General features: G+C 38.0%; 1 protein-coding gene across 4 annotated transcripts in view; it reads right to left on the bottom strand.

Moving 5' to 3' along the window:
• The window catches only part of PDPK1 (3-phosphoinositide dependent protein kinase 1), a 73,794-nt gene that overhangs the window by 29,906 nt on the left and 15,974 nt on the right, over nt 1-27,914 (bottom strand). The window contains exons 3-14 of one of the 4 annotated variants that reach the window (XM_082313524.1): nt 23,929-23,971; nt 23,587-23,724; nt 22,198-22,342; nt 19,481-19,611; nt 18,673-18,748; nt 17,137-17,205; nt 16,542-16,638; nt 15,160-15,333; nt 14,533-14,750; nt 13,835-13,892; nt 12,771-12,923; nt 7,204-12,233 (exon numbers count right to left, since the gene is read on the bottom strand). In XM_082313524.1, coding sequence (XP_082169650.1) covers nt 12,126-12,233; nt 12,771-12,923; nt 13,835-13,892; nt 14,533-14,750; nt 15,160-15,333; nt 16,542-16,638; nt 17,137-17,205; nt 18,673-18,748; nt 19,481-19,611; nt 22,198-22,342; nt 23,587-23,724; nt 23,929-23,971 — 1,410 coding nt within the window. In that variant the 3' untranslated portion in view covers nt 7,204-12,125. Of the gene's footprint in view, nt 1-6,694; nt 6,989-7,203; nt 12,234-12,770; nt 12,924-13,834; nt 13,893-14,532; nt 14,751-15,159; nt 15,334-16,541; nt 16,639-17,136; nt 17,206-18,672; nt 18,749-19,480; nt 19,612-22,197; nt 22,343-23,586; nt 23,725-23,928; nt 23,972-27,914 lie in introns of those variants that run through there. The other 3 variants (XM_082313525.1, XM_082313527.1, XM_082313526.1) reach the window with 3 other exon arrangements.

Raw genomic sequence — 27,914 nt, 5'->3', positions numbered from 1 at the left:
TAGTCATCTGCTCCACCTACAACTCTCAAAATATGGGTCATAAGTCTTTCCGCACTTTCAGAATATTGTCAGGATTGGCTTCGTCCGCATGTACATTGTATTCTCATGCATAACTAGCATTTTGGACACTCTTTCTAAGGGAAACATTTTTCTTTTATTGTAAGATAAGAATAATAAATTGCATTTCAAATGTGATCTAGACAGTTTAAAGGTGTAGCTACAGTTTGCGCAGACATAACTGAACTAGCTTTAAGCTTGCTAGCATGAATACTAATAGACTGTGTTGTCCCAGCCTTGCTATTTCCCCTGCTAACTAGTTAATTAGGTTTCTACAAGCTTTGAGCAAGTTTGAATCTTCACTGACACAACTAGTGTGGGTATTTGGAAGCCATTTCCCAAGTTTCAGGTGAATACCACAAATGCCAGACAAGTCTATATTCTAATAAGGTCTCAGTTTTCTCTCTTGTAGATATATTTTCTACAAACTGGTGTTAATGTTTACCAGAACAGCAGCTGAAACTCAAGTTTCCTCTCTATTCAGTATAGTCACATCACCCCACATTTCGACCCCATAGGTGTCCCATACAAATTTTGACACTCTTTGTAAGGATACTCAAAGCAAACGCTCCAGTCGTCTTTGCACATCCAACACAAAAGTGCTAATTAACCACATGGGTGTTTGTATCTTTACCCAGTTCTATTTTTGCATTACATTCTCTCTACCAAGAGTTTTTCCTTTCTTGTCTCTAAGTCCTAGACCTTTTCCACACCTGCTCCTTTTTATGAGGACACCATTTAAAAAGACAACATTGCTGAGGTACAGTGAAGGCTGAATTTGTTTATTACCACTCTGCCACACCAATGTTTAGTCCAAGTTACAAATACCATGGAATTTTAGAGGAAGCCTAAAAACTTGCTCTTAAATTTTCAATCACCTGGTTCAGCGTACCAATGAAAAGTCAGTGTGGCTCACAATCATATTCCTTCTTTCTTAAGAATTAACCCTAAAGCATATCTACAATCCAGCATTCACGGAGACAGAAGACTCAAAATGCACATATATTTTCAAAGAATTTGAAAAATATCTCCCAAAACATTTACATGATCATGTATTCCCATCTCAAACATTTCCACTTCAATCTCTATAGAGACTGAGCTTCAAAGAAATCATAACAAATACGTAGCCTGATCTTAATTTAAAACATACATAGGACTCAATTTATTTACAGTGAAATTTAACCTTTAGAAAGTAGTGGTGAAACCTAACCATTTTGTGCAAGCCATTCCGATAACTAATTGCTGTTGCTGTTAAAAATATGTACTTTCTAGCCTGGATGTCTATAGTTTCACACTTCACTAGCTGGATCTCACAATATCTTTCCTAGACTGAACAGGCTTCACTATTAGATTTCTAGTCTCCTTGTATGTACTTCTGGACTGAGAAGTCACTCCTTAAACTCCTTGCCAAAAAAACAGTTTTGCTCTTTATAACCTTCCACCAAATCATATTTCATCTTGTGACTACCCTCCAAGTTCTCCAATTTTTGAAGTGACCTTGAATTGTGAATGCCAGAATCAGGCACAGGATTCCAGTAGGACTCAAAAGTAGGACCAAATACATACACCTCCCTAATCCCATTTAACATTCTCCCCAAGAATTGCATTAATACACTAGTTAAAATGTCAGAAATTTATTTCCAGTTAATTTTCTTCATTGAGGTCAAAACTAGCCTGAAGACTTGCCCTCAAATACTCTTCCAGAATGGACACACTCAGAATCCACACCACCAAGCTCTTGGCTCAAAGCTGTGCACTCTAACATGGGTATCTAAAAAATTGACATCATTTACAAATACTGAGCAAGCAGAAGTTCTGCTAAAGGCAGCAATATGCACAGAAATACAATAATAATTGGCACTAAATCTGCATTTAGATATAATTGTCTCCCCTACCCTCTATGCTTTTTAAATCTTGAGCTAGATGCCCAGAACACATTTTTCTCAAACTATGTAACCTAAAAACTTTAAGCATCAGCAGACTGCCAGTACTAATCAAAACTACATTAATAACACAACCCACCTAACTAGTCAGAAATCTCATGGACAAATAAAGTTTATCTCAGTTATATCTTAGAATAATGACTACAATTAAGATACTACTTACTGCTGACAGTGAAGGATGTGCTGCCAGGAAGATTTTGGTTTTTCTAAAACATTCAGTGCTTGCTTCCTTCCTTCCTTAAGAGATTCTACCTCAGTACGATTATGCTTAACTTCAGAAAGGCATTAAAAAAATCAAGCATAGATACCGTTGCCAGAAACCTTATTAAGAAAGGCTGACAATCTTCTCGCTTCGGGAAAGTTTAAAGAATGATAGAACAGTTTGTAAAAGAAAAACTGGTATATAGATAAAATAGGAAGGTGCTGAAATCAGGAAGTATCTGGCAGGAAAACTTACAATACAAGCATTACATAAGTTAAGCAAGGATGAAAAAGGCAGCAAGACTCTGCTTGTCTATTTTTACGTATTCATCTCTAAAGCAAGATTTAAAAACTCTGGAAAACAAATCCTATTGTGAACAGCAGGTATGACCACTACCACTCATTCATTTGCTGAAATGATTCTTAAATAGTCTTAAATACAAAGAAGAGTCTTAAATACAAAGATGCGTATCACATTGTGAAACATACTAAATCCAGAGAATCAACATCACTATCTCATTCCGTTCAACACCAGTTTTGCCACAAGGTGTGCCAAGGTTAATCTTTCTTCTGTTGCAACTGGAAACATATCTGATACCAAGAGACAGGCTGCATGGCCTTGTTCAACATTAGCACCTGAAGATAACTTGAAGGCAAACATGCTACGTTTCCTGAAGCCTTTCAATTCTTTTTAATAGCAAGCACGAAGGAAATCTTATGATTTATGTAGTTAAATAACATGTTGGTGTAGAAATTACAGTAGAGGAAAATCACTATGTATGCAACTGATACTTGTAAAGTACAACTTATAAACTATTTTAATTTCCTATTCTCATTTCTAATAAACTCATCCAGTTAACCTCTTTCAGAACTTCTTAATGTATCAACATGGTTAATTTTGATATGCCTCACTTCTTGAGTTTAGGCAGAAACAGCTCTATTACTAATTTTTTGTTTTGCTTATAGGTCTGTTCTCATCCAAGATAAGCATTTCTTATGGTTTCATTTTCTAAAGATTCTGATTTGGCAAACTTGCAAAGTAAGAAAGAATCTCAACTAAACTTTTTTCTTCAAAGACATACATTTACTGATGCACAAGCTAATTTAATTATTGGCTCTTCTGCTCGGTCTTGCTTCTAGAGCTGCAACCTGTCCCCCTCTCTTTTGTCAGTCCGGACATTAGAGCTTTCCACAAGCTGGTTTAACTCACTGAAGTTATAAAAAAATATAACTCCTCCTTCATTTTTGCTGAGTTACATACTTATCAGATGGAGCATGATCAGAGGAATATGAAATGTGCCTATATGAACTATAAAACGTGTTTTGTATTATGAGCACAATTCGGTATTAATCTGTTGAAAACACATCTAAAACCTCCTGAAGTGCACCCCAGACAAATTCCCCATGCAGGAAACATGGTATATCTTGTTAAGGTTAGATTTTTCATAGTTCTTTCAGAGGGCTGTCGCTATCAGTTTCGATAATCTCATCTGCTGGCTCATCCCTCAGGATTCTCCCTGCCCCACCTCCCCCACATCCTCATCTGGAGGTAGGGACAAGTATGTCTGGGATGGGTGTAACAGGCATCAGCCTACATAGGAGCTCAAATACACGTCCTCTCTCACTTTAAAGTTTACAACTAGGTGTTTAAAACCCATGTGATTTTTAGGAAGAAAACACAATGGAATCAAACCCAGGGAATTATAAGTCAAAGACCAGCTCTAATGCTCCAAGCTTTAAGAGGGCAGTATCTTCACCTATTAGCTGCACCTTGTAAGAATGACTGTTCTTACACAAAAACCACAAAATTGTGCTGCATAGTAGTCATTGTAAATAATCTTTAGTATATGATTAAGAAAAATGTCCACTTAGTATCAGGTTACAGCTTATAACTAGATTCCAAAAAGTAAAACCATGACAGAAAAAACAAATCTATTACTATCAGATTTTGATTTACATATACGTAGCAAAGGAGAAGAACCACAGTCCAGGATGATAACACAAATATCACCAATTATTCCCTTGCAATATCTGTGCTCACCAGTTAAAGGCATCTGATATTCCAAAATTAAACCATACAGACAATCTATTGATGTGCTATTGTATCAAGACAGTACATTCACAAACTGGTAAGATGTTCGGGAAGGATTTTTTTTTTCTCTTGAAAAATCTCAGATATCTATGATATCTGTTATCATTCAGAGGAAAAAAAGGAACTGCTTGGATTATGTTTTGCTGTTTACAGGAGATGAAGAACCTAAAGATTCTGAAACAAATGCTTGGAAAAAAGGCTCTCTGTTTAAATAATCTTAGGTACTATAACTAATACACTACGATGGGTAATCTAAGAGGTAGACTACTTCTGCAAAATCCAAGACGACACGTGACTGCAGAACCCAGGCTCTGACTGGTTGAAGTGAAAATCAATGACTACAGATGCTAAGACAACGGGGCATGAAACTCTGACAAGCGTACTGAAAAGAAGAGCATAGTGCATACTTGACCAGGAAAGGCTTTGCTTTTTATACGTCAAATTGAAGACGTCCAGGTTCATAAGCCTAGAGAATGCATCTCTGAATAACAGGATTGTCTCTAAATCCAGACTTTCCACAACAACGTGTAGTTCTGTAGTTCTCTCTATACCTACTGCTTGCTTCACATTACTGATTTGCACAATAGTCTATTAAAGATAAATATACCAGCTACAATTTTATAAAAAAGGCTACTCACAATGACAGGACAATGCAAGTTGTTTGCATCTTGCTAAAGTGGTTTCCATTAGACTTCTACGCTGGCAAAAAAGGATGACACTTAGTAACATCTAAGCAGCTCAAATAATGTATAGGCATGTTCCTTGCAAGCGACGGATACCTTTCTATAGCTGTGACTGCAGCTATCTTTAAGTTGCAGTACATACTATTAACAACTATAACTATGTAAGTCTAGAAATGTGAAGAAAATTCATCAGGTCTCTCCGTATCCTACCAAATAGCTAAATAACCCTTGCATAAATTTATGATTTACTGCTACAACCCAAAAATGTAAGCACAGTAAAAAAGAAAATGTTTAGATTAGTAGCCTCATGAAATTTTTGCAAGATAGCAACACCTCACTGATCGTGCTTGTGAAGGATGATTGATTTCATCAATTGGTGAAAAAAGGCAGCCAAATGCCTTAATTAGAACGAAAGCATTTCTTCTAAAAGTGTGCCTTCTTTCTCTCTCCCTGATGACATAAACACCTTTTTGCAGCCGAACAACTGAAACGGGTGCCTTAATTATTAAGCGTGCTTTATCTTTTATTTAAGAAACCTTAGAAGAAAGCTTTCCTACTCCCTCCCAAGTAAAGACAGTTTCTGACCTATCAGCAAGCCACCTACATTTTAAAATTTATTTTTATAGGCCAGTTTAAGTTAATCCTCTCCAAAAAACCCCAAACCAAACCAAAGACAACAAAAAACAATCCCCACATTGCCACACTTTAATGTATTTTTTCTCTAACTCTGGAATACTATTCAGGTTCTGTTCCCTATCTTCTTAAGCATTTAAACATCCTTTCTGGAAGTTATGCATGAGAAAATGAAGGAATTTACTACTAGTCTCACTAAAAAAAAAATTAAAATTGATATATAAAAATCAACTCTTTATTTTCAACCTGTTGGTTATATATTCAAGGGTTAGAAGCTGTTCCCTTCTTTTCCTTAAGTGTACTGTGCTGGAAGTCCACTTTTGGCCATTATGCTCCAAAATGTCTTTCAGAGCCAGCACTACATACAAATACTTTATATCCATTACTACATACCACTCCATAAATAAAATATTAATCAGTAACTTTGCTTTCCCTACTAAAAGTGAGTCAGAACAAATACCCGAACATTCAGTATCACCACCATTTGCAGTCCATGCAGGATAAGTAATATTTTACTCAAAGCACTGCTGAAACACGGAACGCTATGGCTAAGCGAGAGAGGTTATTATCAAAAGTAGTTTGATCTGGTTCTTGAAATTGAACAAGAGGGTGATGACAGTGCAGAAATAACACGACATCAGTGCAGGCAGATACTCCATTAAAACACTGAAACTAAACCCGGTCGGACCAAATAAAAATTTAAACAAGCCCTCGACCGACCCTGTGCTCTCTTTGTTGTAGTTACAAGCAGCTGCGTTACGCACGAACCCCACCGCTTCGCCTGACGTCGGCCCACCCTCACAACCCAACTCCCTCCAAGCACACGGGCTCGTTAAGCGACGCGACCCTTCAGAAACGCCCCCCAGGGCGGCGGAGCCCGCCGCTGCCGTTCTGCTCTGCCTCACCGCCCGCCGGAGCGCCGGCAGCCCGCCCCGCAGCCAGGCGGCCCGGCCCCGGCACACCGCGGCCCCGGCAGCGCCGGCTCCCACGAGGGACCGAGGCACCGTCGCAACGCTCCCTCGGGGGCCCGGCGGAGCGGAGCGGGCCCGGGGGGAGCGGCGCGGCGCGGCGGGGCCCGCGCTCACCTTGTCCGAGTCCAGGTCGGGGTCGGCCTGGCAGAGGCGGAAGAGGAAGGACTTGGGGTCTCTGCAGAGCGTCTGGCGAGTGGTCAGGAAGCAGGTGCCCCCCACGTTCAGCCGGACCCACTTGCCGGGCACCGTGCCGGGCGGCGGCGCCGAGCTGCACCGGCGGCAGGGCCCGCCCGGGCCTCCCAGGCCGAGGCCGCCGATCGGGGGAACCGGGAAATCGCAGTGGTTCTCCGCCGCCATCCTCGCCGCCGCCGGAAGGGTCCGCCCCAGCCACAGGTCCCCGGGCGCGCCTCCCACCGGAAGCGTCCCGCTCGGAACTGCTCCCTTCCCCCTGCCCGCCCAGCGCCTGCGCTGCAGCGGCCCCGGCCGCCGGGGCCGTCGACGACGACCGCGCCCGAGCGGCCAACGACGGCCGCGGGCGGCGGCCCCTGCGCCCCCACAGCGCCGCCGCCGGGCCGGAGGCCCCGCCCGCCCCCCCGCGGCGGAAGGAAGAGGCGGAGGCCAGGCCAGGACCCTACATGCCTTTATTACAGACTACCAAGCGTAAGTGAAATCCGTCATCCAGTCACTAACTACACATCTACAGCACAGAGATCTGTCGAAAGGAGAATAAACAGTCATTAAATTATGAGATATGATTAAATCATCGACCAATAGAAAATTTATATAATAAAGCCAGAAAAAAGGTGTAAAATATAGTTTACAATAATTATTCACATTCAAGGCTGTACATCAATACATACAACACCATGGCCCCGAACATGAATTCAATCCAAATAATTCATATATTAGAATTTAAATAACACAGACTGAAATAGAGGCCAACAAGAGCCAGCAAATAACCTTATAAGAATAAAAATACAAAAGTGTGTATCTTATATCATTGCATTATTTGCTTCTGTTTTCACGAGTTCTTGGAGGAGGGGAGATTGTTTTGTGGTGTTTGTGGGGGTTTTTTGTTTGGGTGGTGGTTTGTTTTTTTTTTTTTTTTTCTTCTTCTTTTCTCGCTTTTATCTGTACATCACAGTTACAGCTACAAACCAGGTAGAGAATATTACACACGTGACTGACTGCCACCAACCTGAAAACAGCTAGCATACAACTATCAAAACTGATTATGGTTCCTGGTTCCTATTTTTTCCTCTTTTGTCAGATACAGTAATTGTAAGTTCTGCTACAATTTAGAACATTTGCCACATCCAGTCAGAGTTAGTACGTGGTCATAGGAAGCTTTGTCAAATGGCAACCATCTACATTCACTGCCATGCTGACAGACAGACCAGGTTATTGGGTGCTTAAGAACCTCTCCAATTGTTTTGCTGTATAAGAGTCATATTTCTTCTAAGAGGAAACATTCTTAAATTACCAGTCTTACCTTAACTGAAAGCATGCCATTTTGGGTCAGAGAATTACTTGTCTGTAAGCTCACTCAATCAACTGATGGACAATCTGTGTCATGAAGCTTTGCAGGAGCACTTCCATTTGATTAATATTTGCATAAAATATTACAGGCATTCAGCAAAATTTCAGATATAAATACCACACCTATTCGTGTAATTCACTAGTAGAAAGAATGACCAGAATCCATAGACCACATCTTTAGGCAACTATTAATACACAAGTTCTCTCCTCAGCAAGGTGTTGGAATCAAATGTTTTGTCCACAGGCCAAATGAAGTAATTGTGTTGACTTTACTAAATCATTCAAAAGAAACTGTTAAATGTACATGTGGGAAATCCTCAGGATTCTTCAATGTTCCCAGTACAAAATGTAATGATATCAAGCACGTTAAATTAAGCATCTTGAACTATGAAAATGGATTACAATTATCACATCTTTGTTTCAATCTACAGAGTTTTTTCCAGGCTTATATATAGCAGATATTTCACAACTAAATCACATCAGAAGGAGAAAAGTAAGTGGAGCACAGTACTATCTGATAGCTTGATGTCTTCAGTATCGAAGTGCTTAGCAAATGAGGTCTTAATAGGTAATATCAGTCTGCTCACAATCACATCTGAAGCAAGTCTTCCTTAATATAAAGCCTTCTCAAAACTGGACTTTAAGGCCAACGGTAATAAACTCATCTCTCCACTTTATCAGAGTAGCTTTAAACTTCCTGTGACTGGGCTGGACACTGAATAGAACAGTGTGATTCAAAAATCCTTTCTAGCAGTAGTACTTCATCCTTTCTTAAGCTCCACCCCACAGGAAACAGATGCAAAACACCTTCCTGAAGTTCAAATCCCAAGGAAAACAAAATTACAACATTAATGACTAGATTCTTTACAAATGATTGGCAATTGTTGAAAATGCAAAAGATGGAATGAATCAATCAACAGAGTGGGTTTTCAGTAGGTTTGCAGTGAGGAGTCTGAAGAAGAGTCTTCAAGTGCCCAACAACCCTTTTTGTGCTTTGAAAGACCTCAGATAAAGAGCAGAGAAATTAACTGGCTTATCTGCAGCTCTGAAGAACCTCCCTTGTGCATTTCATTCCATGAACTCCCATGAACCAAAGGAGTGATCTTCAGGACAAAGATCTGAAGCTACCCCACTTCAGGTATAAGCATTTAAAACAGGAACCAGCCCTTCATAGTATGCGGCACCTGCCAATACACATTTAAGCAGACAAACTGGTGAAACATACTTAAATTCACATGATTGCTTTGTCTTGCCTCACTCTATTCTTCTGCCATCTTTCAAAACCACAGATTTCACTTACAGTACAAGAAAGACAAATACCTCTCCCAGAAAAGTTTAGTCCCTTCCCAAAAAAGCAACAGCTAAGGAAGACTTGATTTGGAACACTGAAGTTCTAATGGGAGGGATGCCTGTAAGAGATGTTCACAGTTTTCTAACGACAGCATTGTCAAAAGAAAAAAGGAATACTAGAATGCAGACATCAGCCTTCCAGACACATTCTTGATAGCTTACTGCTATCAAGATTTCTTTGGCTGAAAGCTTTCAGTGGGCAGGACAGAAGTCTGCTGAGACAGGATTTTCAAGGTGTGAAAAAAAAACAGTACTTTGTTACGGCAAAACGACTACAAGTCTAAATATTTCAGAAAACAGGTTTAAGCATTCCTAGGTTTCCACCTAGTGAACAAGCCAAGGGAGATCACTCCATCTCCGAATGAAGCTAAGGTGTTCACTATTAGCAGAACAACTTTGCCAGACTTTTTATGTGAGGCCAAGTTTTGTCACACCGAACAGCAGTGGCACCGTGAATCTCCATCACTGCCAAACTCTCCTGTGTAATGTTGGGAATACATCTGCATCTCTATACCAAAGACTAAATCCAAAAGCTGTAGGGTCGCCTCCAGTGGACCCAACACACAGCTGGGATTTGACAGCCAGAGAACAAATGGCTAGCACTGCAGCAAACTTACAATACATGTCATCTTGGTTAGAATGGTAAATACAGGATTAATACAGGCACAGATAGAAGGTGTACTGTGCTATTCAAATTTTAGTGACACAGAGTGTACCTTGTATGTGATGAAATTTCTCATGATGTAAAGGGAATGCTGTTCTGTCTTTCATCTCAGCCATTTACAGGACACCTTAGCTCCCTCACCATCAGGCACTGTCAGCCAGTGATTTACTTTTGTCAAGTCTGTGTACGTGGTGGGATAACAGAAGACTACAAGAATGTAGTTCATTCAGAAGAAAAGGCAACTGCACTCTCTCCTTTAAAGACTGAAAGATACTGGAAAAGCTGAACTGTCATCAAGTTCAACCACATAACACAGTTTCTAAGAGATCAATAAGTCTCCTTCATCCTGTACAACAACAAAATATCCAACATTCATGTGTTTTCTGAGAAATCCTGATAAGCCACTGCTTTTCAAATACTGCTTCTAGAACAGTAGCCCATGAGTTTTTTCAACATTGCAGTGGAACATTTCTTTCTTTGGTGCAAGGAAAAGCACATCATAGTATAAGACCTCAAAATGCAGAGACGGTAGGTGTAGAAGGTGAATAAATAGGTGTGATGTTTATACTGCTTTTAAAACAAGGAAGGAATGCCTTTGTCCAGACCTAGGCCATTCCTCTCTGCAAGATTCAGGAACACAGGCATGTTGAAAATACCATTAGGGAGGTTGTTTTTAGCACATAGAAAGTTATGTCTTTGCAACGTTATACGAAATGTTTGACCACAAAAAAAGCCTTAATTTGAAGAGGATAAAGGAGATCGATATGAAAAATATTTTCGTTTTATAGATATGCCTTAAGTACCATATATTTTCTCCGTTGTATCAATATTTTCCTTTGTGTTTTTAACCAGATTACTTTATGGATCTAATATTTCAATTGCTTAAATTTTTTCAGAGTTGCTAAATATTTGGCCAAGACCAAAAATAGGATTATTTGTACATCTCATTATACAGTGAGACAAAAAAAAAGTCAAGTAATCAATTGTACAAAGCTTTCACACTTCCTTCTCTACCCAGGTAAATAGGTTGGCCCCACTAAAATGCACAGTACATGCACACCCTGGAAAGAAAGCTGCTAGCCCTCATCTCCTGAAAAGGTGAAAAACTACTTACTACTTCAATAGTAACCTTTTTCCCCCATACTAACTAGTTAATTTTTAGTTAGCATTAGTTAAAAGCATGCTGGTAAGTTTATTGTCCCTTGATTAAACACACGTATGATTCATGTTAAAATTTAAATTCAATGTTTAAAATCTTATATGCTTCAGATGCCAACATTTCAATTTTAGAAAACTTTCAGTGCCATGTTCAGCATTTTACTCTCTCACAACCTGTATCATTGGAGCCTATCTGCCAGACACATACATCTGATTCATTCACATAATTACTAAAGTACCACATAAATCCTGCAACCAGAACTATATTAGGAATTACACAAGGGTGCAACTGACCTGGCTATAAATGCCATATACCAATAAGCTGGGGGACTGTGAGAAAAGGAAGAGAAAACAAAGAGGTGGTGCTTAGGAGAGGCATATAAAAGCTCCCTGATGAAATACAGTTTAATGATAATCTGAAAGTCACAGAAAACTCCAGCCCCATAAAATGCAAGGCTGGTACATGATTCGGCATGTGTGCGTGTGGATTGGTTTTAACTCATCTTAAGTGAAGCTGGTAATGCAAGGTCTATCCACTAGTCTGCAGCAGAAATTGAGCTGAAGTGCACAAAAGCAAGATCTTCACTGCAATGATATGCATGTGGAAGCCTCAACAGAAGCACAAAGAGCGAGCAAAGCGACCCTGAATTCCATTAGGTTTTTGCTTTTCTTTCTTTCTTTCAAAAAAAAAAAAAAAAAAAACAATAACAGAACATTTCAGACATATGCTTCCCCTTGAGATGGTAATAGGTGGGTTGAAAAGATTCCTCTGATCGGCTGCACACGGAGTTCTAGCAGCAAGTAGGGAAACTGGGAAATTTTGGATGAGCTTTACTATTTAGCAGCATTCTGGTGGTATCTGTGCCGCCAAACTTCATGTATCTTTTTGCACCATTTATGAGCATTCCCACTCGGGTCCATCAGGTAATATGTCCTGTTTGGCTATAAGTGAACAACATTTTAATGAGTACTCCAAACACATTTTAACCAAAAAGCAGTAATTATTCTACACCTCCCAATAAAATAATTATTCAGAATTAGTTCATAAACTTTCCAAAAGTTAAATTCAATTACAGTTATATAACATTACATATTACTGAATAACCATACATCTGGCATCTCAATATTGTTAAGCAGTCAAAAGTCAACTGACAATATATTGTTGGTACATTCATTGTGATCCTCTATATACAAAGAGGGCTAAATTTTAAAAGTAATTCTTAAGAACTTCCTTCAAATCCCAAAATCCACTTATAGTTTATTTACACAATTGTATTTTCATGGGAAATGTCGGGGGCTTTTTTTTTTTGTTTTGGGTTTTTTTGGGCTTGGGTTTTGTGTTTGTTTTTAAATTAAGTCTATCAACACTTGTATTTAAGGAATTATATTTTCTCCAGAAAAACGTATTTGTTAACAACTTACAATAGTTGTTCAAGGACCTTAGTGCAACTTACAAAGAAATTAAAGAAAGTCACTTACTGTGTGAACAAAAAATGTCTTAAAATTCTTGGCTTCTGGCCGCAACTCTAAAGACCATGGAATTTCTCCTTTTAGAACTTTGTTGACAGGATCCACATAATACAGGTGGGGCCCTTCTGTGAGCAGCAATTGGCGCCGACGTGCAAACAATCCCTAACAAGAAAATTAGAAGCAGCAATGCAAAAAAAGCATGAAGAAAAAAAAAATGTAAGTGTGTAGATCTCTGAATTTAACAGCTGAGGTAGAATTAGAACAGCTCAGTAATAGGAGAGTATGTTTGAGTTTGGGGGACTTTTTTCTGTTTTCCCCTTTTGCTTTACCTATTTGACCTCGCTCCTTTTTTAGGGGGTTGCAGTGCATTCCTACTACATGGCAAAAACACAAGTGCTATTTTAAGAGACCATCTTCAAGTTCTAACGAAACATAAAACATCTAGCTGTACAGAGTGAAGCAAAATTTGTCAGAGATTCCAGCACAGAAGTCAATACTCATGATTTTGTGGAGAAAATCAGGAGCAAGCAGGTAGTAACTTAGATGAAAGAGAACCTACGCTCCTGTAAAGCTGACAAAGACTATTGTTGCTCAACTGTACCACGTTAAAGTTAAAACCTAAAGCTGTTCTAATGTCACCTCTGCCTCTCTCAGGATACAGGCAGTAGTCGGATCCAGGAAAAACACCACAGTTAAGGACAATATGGGCTTGTATTTTATTTTCCAATATTTGGGGCTCAATCCACATGCAGACATGCATCAAGACAAAGTGTTTAGTGGGCTGTATCAGATTGGGACAAGGGGAGGGAACAAAAACTCGTTTACTACAGTCTCAAAATGAAAGCATCAATAGCACATTTACTTTTAGCCTTTTCCAAAAATCAAGAGCACACCACTAAATTAAGAAAAAACAATCTTTTCACAAGAAAACACTACATTTTAAAAAAGAAACATAACAATTTGACACAAATAAGTTAAACAAGGAAGCTCTAAACAGGTTCCTTATCTATGCTGCAACTGTGCAAAAATGTGACAGCTGAATCTTGTTACAGGAAATTAAGAAAAGCCTTTACCTTTCTTTTGTCCACTGGACCCATTTTTAGGATTAAGTTATTTTCTACAAACTGATGCCTTAAAAAAAAAAAAAAGAAAAATAACTATTACTCCAGAAGTAATTCTTCCACAGAAACAGCTTTTATTATTATTATTATCAAGGAATTTTCCACGTCTCTCCCCAGTGCCTCCTTTTCCACCAGAGTCTTGAACAACTACTAGATGCATTTTGGACTCATTCTACACCAGAGTTTTTTCTAAAATCTGACAGCGGGGGGGAGGGGGGGACCACAAATGAGAAATTCCTCTCAAGAGTGAAGAGAAATGCTAGTAAGTACATGGTCTGGAGGTATTTTGGTTAGATATCAACAGAGTATTATCATTCAGAAAAAACAACTTATGGTAACTGTAAAAAAGAAGGAACTTTTTCTAGTTCTAGGACTCTGTAGAGGGAAGACCTCTCAGCACTGGTATAGCATCATTTCTGCCTATCTTATAAACATACTCCACAACATCTTCTAGACCTTGTAAATTTTAGAAACATAGTATTAGGTTTTCACTGCTATTGCTTTAAAAATAGAAGTCAAGAAAACTCTAGTGGCTAACTGTTTGCTTGAAGATATTAAGATTGACAAATACTAATTTAAATGAAAATAACATTTTTTTGGATTCTTTACCGCTGTGCAAGTAACAGATGAGGTATATTCAAAGATCTTACCAAGGATTTCCACCAGCTTGTTTTGCCAGAAGTAACCTCTTTTCATCTTCAGAAAACTGTAAGTCCAGCTCAAAGGAATTGTTGTCAAGATCATGAATATACTGTTCAATATTTCCTCCTGATGTCTGTGGCGTACTTGTCTCCGGGCCAGACAGTGAATGGGAAGAGGCAGAACCAGAAACTTGCATGCAACCAAACTGACTCAGGAGATTGTCATACTAAAGGAGGAAAACAAAATGAAGTAAAGAATTTTTTTTTTATTAAAAAGCTTATTTTGCACTAAACTGTGGCTTTTAATTTAAGCATACTTTTGTTTATTATGCTTTTGGGCAAAAAGACAGCCTACTGTCTATAGATTAACAGGCACTTATCCAAAAAAGTATGCTTGGTCAAAAGCAAGCCAGCCAGTATTTTTCCCAAACACTGACTTTATCAGAAAAAAAAAAAAAAAAATGCTGACTAGTTCAAATTTTAACCAGCAATTTTATATTAGATTCTCAGTAATTGAGTCTTCATTAAAATACAAATAATCAGTAATTCCAATAAAAGTATTTAATATGCAATAATTATGCTTTAATGAAAGTCTCAGGCAGCATCAGAGCTGAATATAGCAATAGACAAACATACATTTCCATAACAGTCTTCATCATCCTCTGACATAGCAGGTAAATATGCTGTAAGTTTTGGGGGTGTCTGAAGATGTAGGTTCTCCCACACAATGGATTCGAAGAAGGGGTGAGCCTTAAGAGGTCCATATCCTCCCATTTCTTCACAACCTAATCTGTTGGTAGCATCTAGAACCTGAGCATATTACAATTAAGTTAACATGCATAAAATAATGACAAGGAAGGGGTGAGCACTATTCACATTTGCATAGCAGCATGCGAAAACTTAAAACCAATTGGTCTCACTGCCCTAAGCGTACATATCTAGAATGTAAGGAGACTGCTTATAATACGAGATGTTATTTGTCAGTATGTCTTGTCAGCAACATCTTGCATTAGATCAGCTCACAGATCTAGAGAAAGGAGCACTTCTTTGGGTCCACACATTTTTTTGGCTTTGTTTCTTCACAAAGACAGAAACAAAACCAAGCAAACATACAGAGAAGGCCTGATGGAGCATAGCTCATTTAAGTATAGCCGAGCATCACATTCTACTGATGCAAGAAGCTGTGGAAGCTATAGTTGGTGTCAAACATCAACCTCTCAAGCACCCTAAAACCACACAGTTCTCAGGATGTTGACACAACCTGGACCTTACCATTCAGCAGGCACTGGCTTGGCCATAGAGCTGGCCTGGACACAGGAACATGCTGCTAGGCTCTTTACAATGGTTGCACTCGGTATCATTCACAAATGTAAGACACAGTTTCCTCCTCACCCCCTGCGCCATGCTAATATGCTAGACTATAGAACTTCAAAAAGCTTATACCACCCAAAATGTTCTCTGCATATTCATTTTAGTGTCATGGCTGTATCTCACTGATGAGACAGAACTATTTTTTCTTCCTATCTGTCAAACATTCACATGCAGAGTAATTCTTTGGCTGATACTATTGAGACATGCATTAAGTGCAAGGTAAGTGCATGCTAAAATGCAAAGTAAGTTGATTTACGTTGTAATGAATGTATCTCCCCAAGATGTATAGAACACTTCTCAACTAAACAATTCATTATACAACAACAAGAATTAATCTGAGTACTATGTAAACTTAAAGATTTGAATGTTAACTTCTGTGTGTAATGCACAGTATTTAGAACCATTTGCTTCCATTTCACTGAGAGACATTCCTTGTCCACGCTTTAGCATTCAGATTTAAAAAAATAATTTAAGTGCTGTTTAATAATGGATGTTGATTTTCAAGACACTCCCCTACGCAGTCAATAATGCTCACAGTCGTTCTTATTATAAGTTTTGCAACAGAGTGCAGAGAAACTTTAGGAAAAAACTACATAAGCTGAATGCTTCCAATGTCGTCAAATCATTTAACAGCAGCAAATATTTACCAATAGCTTTTCAACAAGGTCTTTTGCCTTGGGAAAAAATTTTTCTGGAAAGTCATATTCCAACTTTATTATCTTCTGGAATATAAGATATTCATTTCTGCAAAAGAGAAAAATATTAGCTCTTGTTATTAGTTCTCCATGGTTCTTTCACCTTAACAGTGCATAATCTGGACAAATATTAAACGGGAGATCTACAAGTTAAATCATATTCCCATAAATCTTTCTAGGGTAAAGGGGTACAGTCTTCCAAGTATCTATGATCCTGTAAGCACCAGATACTTGAATAATAACAAGAAAAGTTCAAATGGCTCAATATAGAGGTGCCTCATACCCTCTTCATGTAGGCATAGTTACCTTTATGGTATAAATTACATGTGAAATCCTAGGATAAATTAAGGAATCTCTCTCAGGAACTCTAGTTACAGCTGTCTAAGCATCTTCATGACATCAGAAAGGACAAATAAAAGCAGGCATGACATTAACACCAACACTGCACCATGAAAAGTTGTACTTCAGAACTGGTAGTAAGGCAAAAGCCAAAACCAAGTCAATATATTTATGATCCACACATAAAGAATTAGCTTAAATCTCTTACCCAGCTCTAAATGGAGGCAATCCAGCTACAAGCTGATATATTATACATCCCAGAGCCCAGAGGTCGGAGCTTCAAAAGAAAGAGGAAAAAACATATAGCATGTTTTTCTATAAGAATTCTTTAAACCGTAATTGAAAAAAAAAAAATCTTAAGCTTCTGCTAGTTAGAACATAGCACAAACACATCAGACAAACCTGCCTAGCATGATTTCCACACTATTTTCACTTCATTCTTTGACAGAAGAGTAGGCTAGCAACACAACTTTTGGAAAAAAAAAAAAGTATACAGTAACCATCCCACAACAACTGGCTACAAGCGCATATGCAAAACAGCTGAATTCTCAGTCAAAATAATGAATGGGTATGTAATGAGACTAAAAAGAATACTTATTATCCAATACCACAATTAAAAAATGCATCCAACTTAATGCAATATATGCTTCTTCAGAATTAAAATCCTTTCCTCTAAATATTTTACGCAAAAAAAGGTCACAATACAGCTTTTTCACTTAAAGCTTTTCTTAAGACACAAACAAAAAGACAGGCTATATGGTACATGGGTGAGGGAAAGTCTTAAGTTTTAGTGTGTTGGCCTGAAAGTGTATTTTTAACTTATTTTACTTCCAGGTAAACTATACATAGATTTGATTAAAGCTTAGAAATCCTCAGGGAAGACTAAAATACTAACAAAGACTCAAAACTACTCAAATTAAGAGTTTTCTGTAAAGATGAAGCATTATGTAACTTCTAAAAGGAGATGATAGCCTGATGAAGGTCTTTCCATTAGCCAAACCAATCAAAACCTTTTTACTAGAAGCAAAAGTGGAAAGTCTAATAGTATTTCTATCATTTCAAGAACAGCTAGCACAAATTACCATAGTTATTCATATAAGAGATCACTTTTCCCTATGATTTATCAGCGATTACTTTGATTATTCTTTCATCATTTTAATAAAATAGATATACAACAGTCTGTAGGTTACCATCAAGAACCAATTTAAATGAGAAGAAATTTCTTAAGGGTATCACTCATACTAGGCACAGAGATGAGCTTTAAACCACTGCAAACCCCAAGCAGAGCTTAGCAAAGATAACTGCAAGTTGATCTAAATACAAGTCAAAGCAAGCTGTAGCCTCTCCCCTGACAGAATGTGACATTCTGTTGGTTTTACAGCAGGAATTACCATATTAGAGCAAGCTTATATAAAACAGAATTAAAATAATTATATTATTTGGATAACAGAAGAAGTTTTTCTGATTTATTTACGGGTAAGAGAAAACCAACTTCACATTGCACACCTCCTTCTCCTGACAACACCATCTACCAGAAGGTAGATGAACTGAGGAAACCAGCACTTGGACAAGAAGCAATACTTGTTAAGAGAAAAATATTTCAAACACTGAAAAAAACCCTGTGTACTCAAAGCATCTTGTTTCTTTGAAACACTAAGCTCGCTTGCTTTATTTATCCCCTCCTGCCCATTTGACAGTATCCTGACAGAGCCAGTAAAGTTCTGAAATACAATAGAGCCCTCACCTTTTACAGGCAGATTTCTCTGTCAGCAGTTCTGGAGAAACATACTGTGCTGTCCCTACAAATGAGTTTGCCCGCGCTGTTAAGAAAATTGAAAGAAATAAGCAAATATATACTTACGGAGAAGCGAGCCTCCCCCCTTCCCCTCTGCCCCCACCCAATAAAAAAAAACCCAAAGGCAATCTATTGCAAGTTACATAATGCTACAAAGAACCCACAGGAATTTAATTTCTCTACCCATCCACAAAACCTGCTTGGAAGAGACAAATCAATTAATCTCAGCGATATCAATTTGGTTCACGAAGCTAGGCACTTTGTTAGGTATAAAATGTACAAACACAGGCTTACTACATTCAAGTAAAAAATTAAGTTATCAAATTCAGTTCAGCCTAGTGCTTTTTTCAGGCATTGCTTGCAGCATCATTGATTCACAGGTTAATACTAAGCAACTAAATGACACAAGAATTCTGTAACCTTCACATTTAAGCAACTCTGATAGTCACTGGGGTTAAATACATAGCCAGAGTAAAAAATTACTGTTTCAGCTGAGCCACAGTAACTGTTTGTTTTTATTCTTGTCTTGCAAATGGAAAGTAATTTGAAGTACTTTAACTTTCCATTATATTTGGTGATCTAGCTGGCTAGACCACTACACCAAATATTAGCTCTTCTGATATAATCTAAGCAGTGACAATCAAAACTGTTTCAAGCTCTCAGTGATTTTGTTAGATAAAAGGTACTGATATTTTAAGGTTACAATGTGTTAAATACAACATACATACATTTTCAAAGGACCACATGCTATAGTTACCTGTGTCACATGATGAAGTAAATAATGGCATACCTTGTCTGCTATCTGCAGATAATACTTTTGCTGTTCCAAAGTCTGTTATTTGAATGTGCATATCTTCATTTAGCAAGATGTTCTCTGGCTTAAGGTCCCTGGAAAAGGCAGATTTTTATATTTGAATAGTACACAAATTAACATTGCAAAACTGCCTAGTGACATGTACATAATGCTATCATAAATGATGCAGACATTCTATAAACATTGTTGTGTGAACTTTACCTTGTAGATATCAACATGCAGACTGTTAACAGATTTTGAAAAGCCCATTAATTAACATTTTTTCTAAAAAGACCTGAAGTAATGAATAATCTCAAAACTAAGCTATTGTGCATCTCACTTGCTCAATAAAAATGAAAAAACAAAAAACCCAAAAAAACCCCTTCGCTCCCAAGCCTTAATTTAAATAACATATGACAGACTGATATGGCAGTAAGATCTTCTAGGCCTGTTTACTCAGTGCAAAACTCCAGTTAGTCAAACAATGGCAACCCTTCCCCCCGCCCCCAGCTAAATGTCCAGATAAGAACTGTAAACCACCTCCACTCTTTAAGAATGGCATGTTTACATGTGTCACATACAAATCCATGTATAATCTGTATTTCAAATGTAGGCATACCATTTGTATGGACACTGCTTCCAATTCAGAATAAAATCGGACCTCACATTATCACACAAACAATATATAGAAATATAGAGTTAGATGACAAGAGGTTCATCAGCAACAACATAAAAAATAGCATTGGGTTACACTGTTATATTATTTACTTTGCACCAAGTTTCCTCAGTTGACAAGAAAAGACAACATCCTTCCCTCCTAAGAAGTATCTTTGGATGTTCAAAGAAATCTAGAAGCATGGGAGTTGTTTTGGTTGAGGTAAGAAAAATCAGTGCAAATTCAAAGTTGTTTCCATCAACCACTGTGCAGCATTATTTTCCTCAGATTACAGCCCCCTATTATTGAAAAGCATGGGTTGTGCAGCTGTACAGTTTAAAGCCTGTGGACTAGCACAGAGAGCAATTGGAATGAAGTAATTATGACACACAAGCCATAAAAATCCTGTTCATTTTCCTGTAACTTTTCTCAGAGAGAAGTAGAAAGTACATGAACGGAATGGACCTTTTTAACAGCTGTGTTTTTTTGGGTTTGTTTTTTTTTTTTTTTACATATACATATATGTATATATATATGTACTCTATACACACATATACATACAGTTTATATATAATATACCTATATTATATATTAATATATTATATTACAGATATAGGATATAGCTATATATCTAGATACATAGAGAGATATATCTGTAGTAGCTTTTCCAGAGTTGCCTGACATCTTAAAAGCAGTTCTATCTCATGTCATATTTCTTTAGGCAGCAGAAAATCCCAAGAGCTTTCTGGCACTGCCAGAGCTATAGACTTAATTAAATAAACTTAGTATAAAATTCTCTAATTGAACAATTCCACTGTTTTCTTTTGAGCTTCTCATAGTGGCCTTCATATGAAGACAAATATAAAGCAGTTCTTTTATAATACAACATTTCCAATATAGGCTTAGTAATACTGACAATCATGCTATATTCATTTTATAGGCATTCTCCCAGCCTAACACATGGACTATATAATCACAGTCAAACTGGGAGTTCTGGAACTTTTTTTTTTCCCCAGTAGAAAATTTTATACTTGTAGTACTCTCCACATCCAGCCCCCTTAGATTCTATTGCCAATTATTTCACAGAAAAGTACCAGGAAAATACTTTGTCCTCTTAAATATTACTGAAAGAAGGAATAATGCTATCAGAATTATAATAAGCCAGCTTTTTGCCAACTAGCATCTACCGTTCCATGAACAACTGCTTGGGAACCTGCAGACACAATAGATTTCTTACCCAAAAAGAAGTTCGGCAGCTCAGATTTCTCACACTTACAGCTTTAATTTTTTTAATAAACATGAATGATGAAACATGCTTATCCAGACAATATAATTACATCAAGAACAACTGTGAAGGTCCTATTAAAAACTTTGCTAAATTTCACCATTTACCTACTTATTGTTCAGCTTTGTGGAAATTGTTCACTCAGTGAAAACTGACATACATTAATTTTACTTTTCTTGATGACATGCTGCACACTAATTCACACACCAGCAGAATTCTAGTTACTTTTGGTACATAACACTGCAGAAAAAAGATGTAGTTAAACAAAAAGTCAGTTTCTGGTTTTAGACCAACTGATCAAGATTGAAAAAGACAAGCTTTTGGTAATGTTAATTCATAGAATCATAGAATACCAGGTTGGAAGGGACCTCAAGGATCATCTGGTCCAACCTTTCTAGGCAGGAGTACAGTCTAGACGAGACGGCCCAGCACCCTGTCCAGCTGAGTGTTAAACATGTTCAGTGTAGCTAGTAATTCTAGGCCAAAAAGTTTTCTTTCCTTTTCCCCCCGCTAGAACAGTTGGTCTAATAACAGAAATTGGCTCTTATCCTAAAGTTTACTTTGTTTAGCTCCCTATGTTAACAACAGTACTAATGCGAATGAAACGCTATTATGCCCTCATTAGCTTTCGACAAAATTCACGTTTACTTTAGACTTCACAAAGAACATTTTTTTCTAGCACACCTTGTGCTAAACACCTTGTGCATAATCAAGTGCACGTTGGTCTCAACGTTGTATTACCTGTGAATTATTCCTTTCCCATGCAAGTACTCCAGGGCTGATACAATTTCAGCAGTATAAAACCTGGTACAGGTCTCGTCAAATGAGCCAATTTTGCGTATATACTTTAGCAGCTCTCCATTTTTGGCATAGCTAAGCCCAAAATCTGAATGTAAGTATAGTTAAGGTCTATCACTAAACCATTCTAAAACAAAAATCCCCATACCTCATTGCAAAGAGAAGAATAATACTAAAAAACACATGAACAACAGGGTAGAAGTGAAGTTAGTTAATCTGAAACTCTACATGGTAGCAACCTAAAACAACTTTTTAAATATATTACCAACCTAGGACACAGGTCCCAATTTCTTAGCATAGCAAAGACTACCTAAAGAGTTAAATTTGTAGTTTTTCCAGTCACCTGAATAATTCATTTAAACTGTATACATAATTGCCTGCAAAGAGAACTATTTACAGTTATAACAAGCATTTGACCTAAGTTTAAAATTGCCCCATCATCTGGAAAGTTCCAAAGCCAGCCCAGCGTTCAATGAGCAAATGTTGACATTACAAAAGAAAGCCCCTGTAAGTTCTGTTAGTGCATGTGTGTACGCATGTATCCATGTACGTATGTATACACACGATATAGAGACTGTTAGCACTGCTAGCAGCCTCTGTGAAAGACACAACTACTTACTGACCCCAGAAATAGACTGATCTATCATTTTACCCTTGGCACAGACAATTCAAAGCAGGAGGTTTAGGAGGAAATTCAAATGATTAACATTTTCTTCACAAGAAAAAAAAAGTGCCGACTGCACACCAGTGAGCTTTCAAGATGAAACCGCACTTTGCAGTTACTGCTAGAGAGAGAACTTGGGAAACAGTGGCCCCAACAGAAGAGTTACAGCTTTCTATCAGATTACTCTGTAAGCACTTTTACATAAGAAAAATTTTAACAGATCTAATTGTTCAAATAAGAGCTAGTAGTAAATATAGCTGGCTACCCCTATTTTAAACACAGCAATTGTGGTGGTTTACTGTATATATCAGAAATAAAGCATTTCTAAAACATTTCTCATACACCCCACAAATTTTTTAATTATTTTAAACTTAGGTTGTTGCAAGTAGCCCTTCAGCATTTACCACATGGACAATATAAGTTACTGTTTTATTCATTTCCCCTGTCCTGTAAGTCACTCACTCTTCTATTTGAGGGGGCACACTTATTCTGTTTGCTTAATTTCTACTAGAAGCATGACTGCAAAAATTTCGTCACAAACATTAAGATATTTTACATACCGCAAGTTCTTCTCATCATTCCTGTTAGACAATGTTTCAAAGGAACCAAAACTGGGGATTGCTACTTTTCAGAAAGCATTACAGCAAGTTTTAAAAAGCAAAGGATACATAGCTTTTCATCGTCCTGAAAGGTGAAGTAGAGTTTCACAAAAAAAGGGTGATCCAGGCGGGACATTACATCTCTCTCTCGTGTCACATATGGCACCTTGTTTTCTTTTATGATATGACGTTTTTCTAGAATTTTAACTTAATGAAAAAAGAGAGAGTGAAAATGCAGGAGGTACAACCAAATGAAGTCCGTCTAAGTAATTTGTTTGGTGGTTTGGTTTTTTTTTTGTTAGATAAAATTATCATAAAACCACTAATTCTGTCTTTTGAACAGGCGTTTTGTAACAGGACTACATTGATTTGTATTTTTAAAAAGTTCATGTTGCAGGAGTTGATACTTACTGGCATATTCTCTAGAACTTGCCAATTCTCGAGCCAAGACAACCTGTTGCCAGAAGAGAGAAAACATATTGTAACCATTCATTAAAGACATACACTAACATTGATTTTCATCTTCCAGTAGGTATTTAGAATACTGATTGTCCAATAAGCTATCACGACTGCAATCAGCAAAACATTTAAGCATGTGTTCATATTATGTTGGCTTCAGCAAGGCCTCTGCCGAAATTAAGTTCAGCATAACGCTTGTTTTGCTAGAAGACTTATACACCTGACTCTGGGTAATCACCAATTTACATTTTTTTTCCCCCCAGAAGAATTCTGAAGATTGTAACATAAGTCACAGTAAATTGCCAAATCGTCTTAAGGGAGGGCAGGAAAGCAACAAGTGCGCTGAGGAATATTTATAAAAATCTGTCACAGTACTTTTTCTTAACATAAATGGCAAAGATTGAAAGATAAATTTTATCTGAAAGATCAAAAGAAAGAAGTGAGACACAGCTTTCAACTATTTACAGTTTGCTAGGTAAAAGATTTAAAGAAAGAGAATGAGAGATTTCCAATTAGTAGAAGCAAGAGATAAAGTTTCAGACAAGCAGTTCTACATTTTTAAAGAGAAAAAGCTTTTGAAGGAACACAAATGAAAGCTCATCTTCAAGAAAGAACTTCTATAAAAGGCAACTTTTAAGACAATCTGAAAAGTCCTCTTGCATGAATCCAAACAATAACCTTGTACAACAGATAGACTACAGTTTGTGTTTTTCTCATTTTAAGTTTATATCCATTCCAATACCTTGCTAGAATCTTGACATTATACTTTTTTTTTTTTTAAAATCATTGCACCAGGCTTGTTTCTAATCCACTTCTCATATTCTAATCCCTTGCAAAATCAGTTATAACAGAGTACTCCAAAATATTACACACATCTGATACTAAATGTTAGGCATTTAGGAAAAAGATCTTCTAAATAAGGCACTTTTTCAGGTTGCACTCCTTCAGTATCAGAAAACTGAAATCTCAGTTCGGTAGTAAGAGTCACCTTTAATTTTCTAAAAAGGTTCATCTTCTACAAACACACTGAAGTTCACAGTATTTGATAAATGAAAATTTCCACTAGAAACAACCAGCCTGTTACAAGCTGCATCTCTGCATAAGGAATTTTTGAGACCCTTCTCTGTGTACACAGGTAACATTTAAAGCTGTGCAATCAAATGAGAACGTTCTTAGCTTTTCTAATTTTTGTTGCCAGGTTTCATCAATCAAGTCTACCATTAAAGCTACTGAAAGCAGGTCACTTTAGAAGTCAGTTGTCAAATAAATACCCAGATATATAGTACTAACTTTCTGCATTTTGGAAACTGATACTTTTACATTTTCATAAAACAATTCAGTGCCATCAGTAAAACAAAAATCCAATAGACAATCTTGCCTATATACACACACAGAGACTCCAGTCAGATGGCAGAAGTGATCAACTGACACAGGTGAAAATGCATCTTGGCTAATAACTCTCAAACTTGAATTAAGCTGTATAGCTCCAAAGACTGACTCTCCTCCAGTCCTGCACAGTATCAAATTTTTTACCATTAGATTTCAGATGTATTGCCCACATACTTATACTGATATCGAGCAGCTGTGTTCTAAGTACACAAGACTGAGTACTTACCTCCTAGCATGAGTACTTGGGTACCCTCAAGTCCCTTCCTCACTGAACAAATCTGACTATACCATATATCCTAATTTCCTCCTAACTAATAATCCACAAACAACAGTAGAATCACAGAAAAAACAAACAAACAAACAAAAAACACAGAGGTACATGTTAATACCATGTCTCTGCTATCAGGGGCCTGAATCTTATCCACCCTATGGGAAGAAGTAATATCAATAAGGAATGTAAATTCTATAGAAAAGAATTAGACCTTAGATAGGTAGCTTAAAAAAAAAAAAAAAACAACAAAAACCCCAAAAAAACCCAAGAAAACAAACACAAAACAAAAAACATTCACAGAACATTTAAATGTGTAAGTTGCAAATTCAGACAACAGCAAGGCAAGAAATGTAGTTAAACATTCCCAAACTGGAGGAAGGCAGGATAAGAGCAGAGAACCCTCAGCAGAGGCTACAAAGCGGAAATAATTGCCACCATAATTGGGAGACATCATGGCCAAGCCCAACTCTAAACTTGAACAAATACTTCAGACTGCCAGAGATTAAGTCTGCATTCAAGAACTGGTTTTGGTCAGACACCCATACTTCCTTAGAGCTCCTCCTCTTTTTAAGAGAAGCCTCATTCATAGGTGGAGACAAAACCAAGGGGGAAAAAAATAACCCCTATGTCCCAGCCATATAGAAGGAGGTGGGTAGGACAACATGCCTACCCAAACATGAGAATTATAATTCTGCCACCACATAACAGATACTATTCTGAGAGGAGCTTGAAGCTGTCTACAAAGCAAGTAGATTTTCATTAAAAGAGCAGAGCAACAGCTAGAAGGCCCTGCATGTGTGTATCTGTTAATATCAAGCATGGGTTCAAGAATAGTTACAGCTGCAGAAGAAGGTCCCACAAAATTGCAGAAAGCTCTGAAGAAAAGTCCCCTGAGGCCAGATCATGTGCATCTCTGCTGAATTTGAAATACAGTACTGGCAACAGGTAGAGTTTGTGGTAGCTTAATAGAAGTCCAAGAAAACTGAATATATTCATTATAACCCTGAGTAATTTTTTTTTTTTTTTTTTTTTTAATTTGAAGCTGTCATTGGAGGCATGGTAATATGAAGGACCCTGCTTTTTGAGATGAACACTTTTCTGTCACAGTACTGGTGAAGATCTTGGGGAGTACAATCAGACCTCTGAATCTACAACCATGTTTAATAGGAAAGAGGGTAGATTTAGATTAGATAAGAAAGAAATTCTTTACTATGATGGTGGTGAGGCCCAGGAACAGGTTGCCCAGAGAAGCTGTGGATGCCCCATCCCTGGAAGTGTTCAAGGCCAGGCTGGATGGGGCTTTGAGCAACCTGGCCTAGTGGAAGGTGGCCCTGCCCATGGCAGGGGGTTGGAGCTAGATGGTCTTTAAGGTCCCTTCCAACCCAAATCATTTTATGAAGAACAAAGCATATGCTTTTTAACAAGATGTTTTGATAACAATATGAAGGTACATGCCCACAGGTCAAGAGCTCTGGTGTTGATGCATCAGAGGGTTGTGTTGCCATCCAGAAGGACCTCTACAAACTGGAAAAATGGGCAGGCAGGAATCTCATGCATTTCCCTTTTTTGAACTACAAACTCCTCCTCCTCCTCCTCCTGGGGAGGAATAATCCCATGAACCAGTATATGCTGGGGGCTGATGGGCTGGAAAGCAGCTTTGCAGAAGAGGACCCAGGGGTCCTCGCTAACACCAATCTGAACGTGAGCCAGCAATGTGCCCTTGCCACAAAGGCAGCGAATGGTACCCTGGGCTGCATGAGGAGGAATGTTGCCAGTACATTGATGGAGGTGATCCTTCCCCTCTATTCAGTGCTAGTAAGATCACACCTGGAGTAAACAGTACTGTGTCCAGTTCTGGGCTCCTCAGTAAAACAGAGACATGGAGCTACTGGAGAGAGTCCAGAGGACCGCTAAGATTATTAACAGAGTGAAGAATCTCTCATTGGAGGAAAGGCTGAGAGAGATGGGATCGTTCAGCCTAGAGAAGAAAAGGCTCAGGGGAAATCTCACCAACGTATATAAATATCTGAAGGGGAAGTGTAAAGAAGATGGAGTCAGGCTCTTTTCAGCAGTGGGCCAAACTGAAACACAGGAGGTTCCATTTAAACATCAGGAAGTGCTTTTTTACTGTGAAAACGACCAAGCACTGGCACAGGTTGCCCAGAGAGGTTGTGGAATCTCCATCCATGGAGATACTCACAAGCTGTCCAGGCACAGTCCTGAGCAACTGGCTCTAGGTGGTCCTGCGTAAGCAGGGGGGTTGGGTGAGACCACCTCT

Source organism: Platalea leucorodia (genome assembly GCF_965183815.1).
Source record: "Platalea leucorodia genome assembly, chromosome: 5".
Taxonomy (NCBI): domain Eukaryota; kingdom Metazoa; phylum Chordata; class Aves; order Pelecaniformes; family Threskiornithidae; genus Platalea; species Platalea leucorodia.
This window is presented reverse-complemented; position numbering and strand designations above follow the sequence as displayed.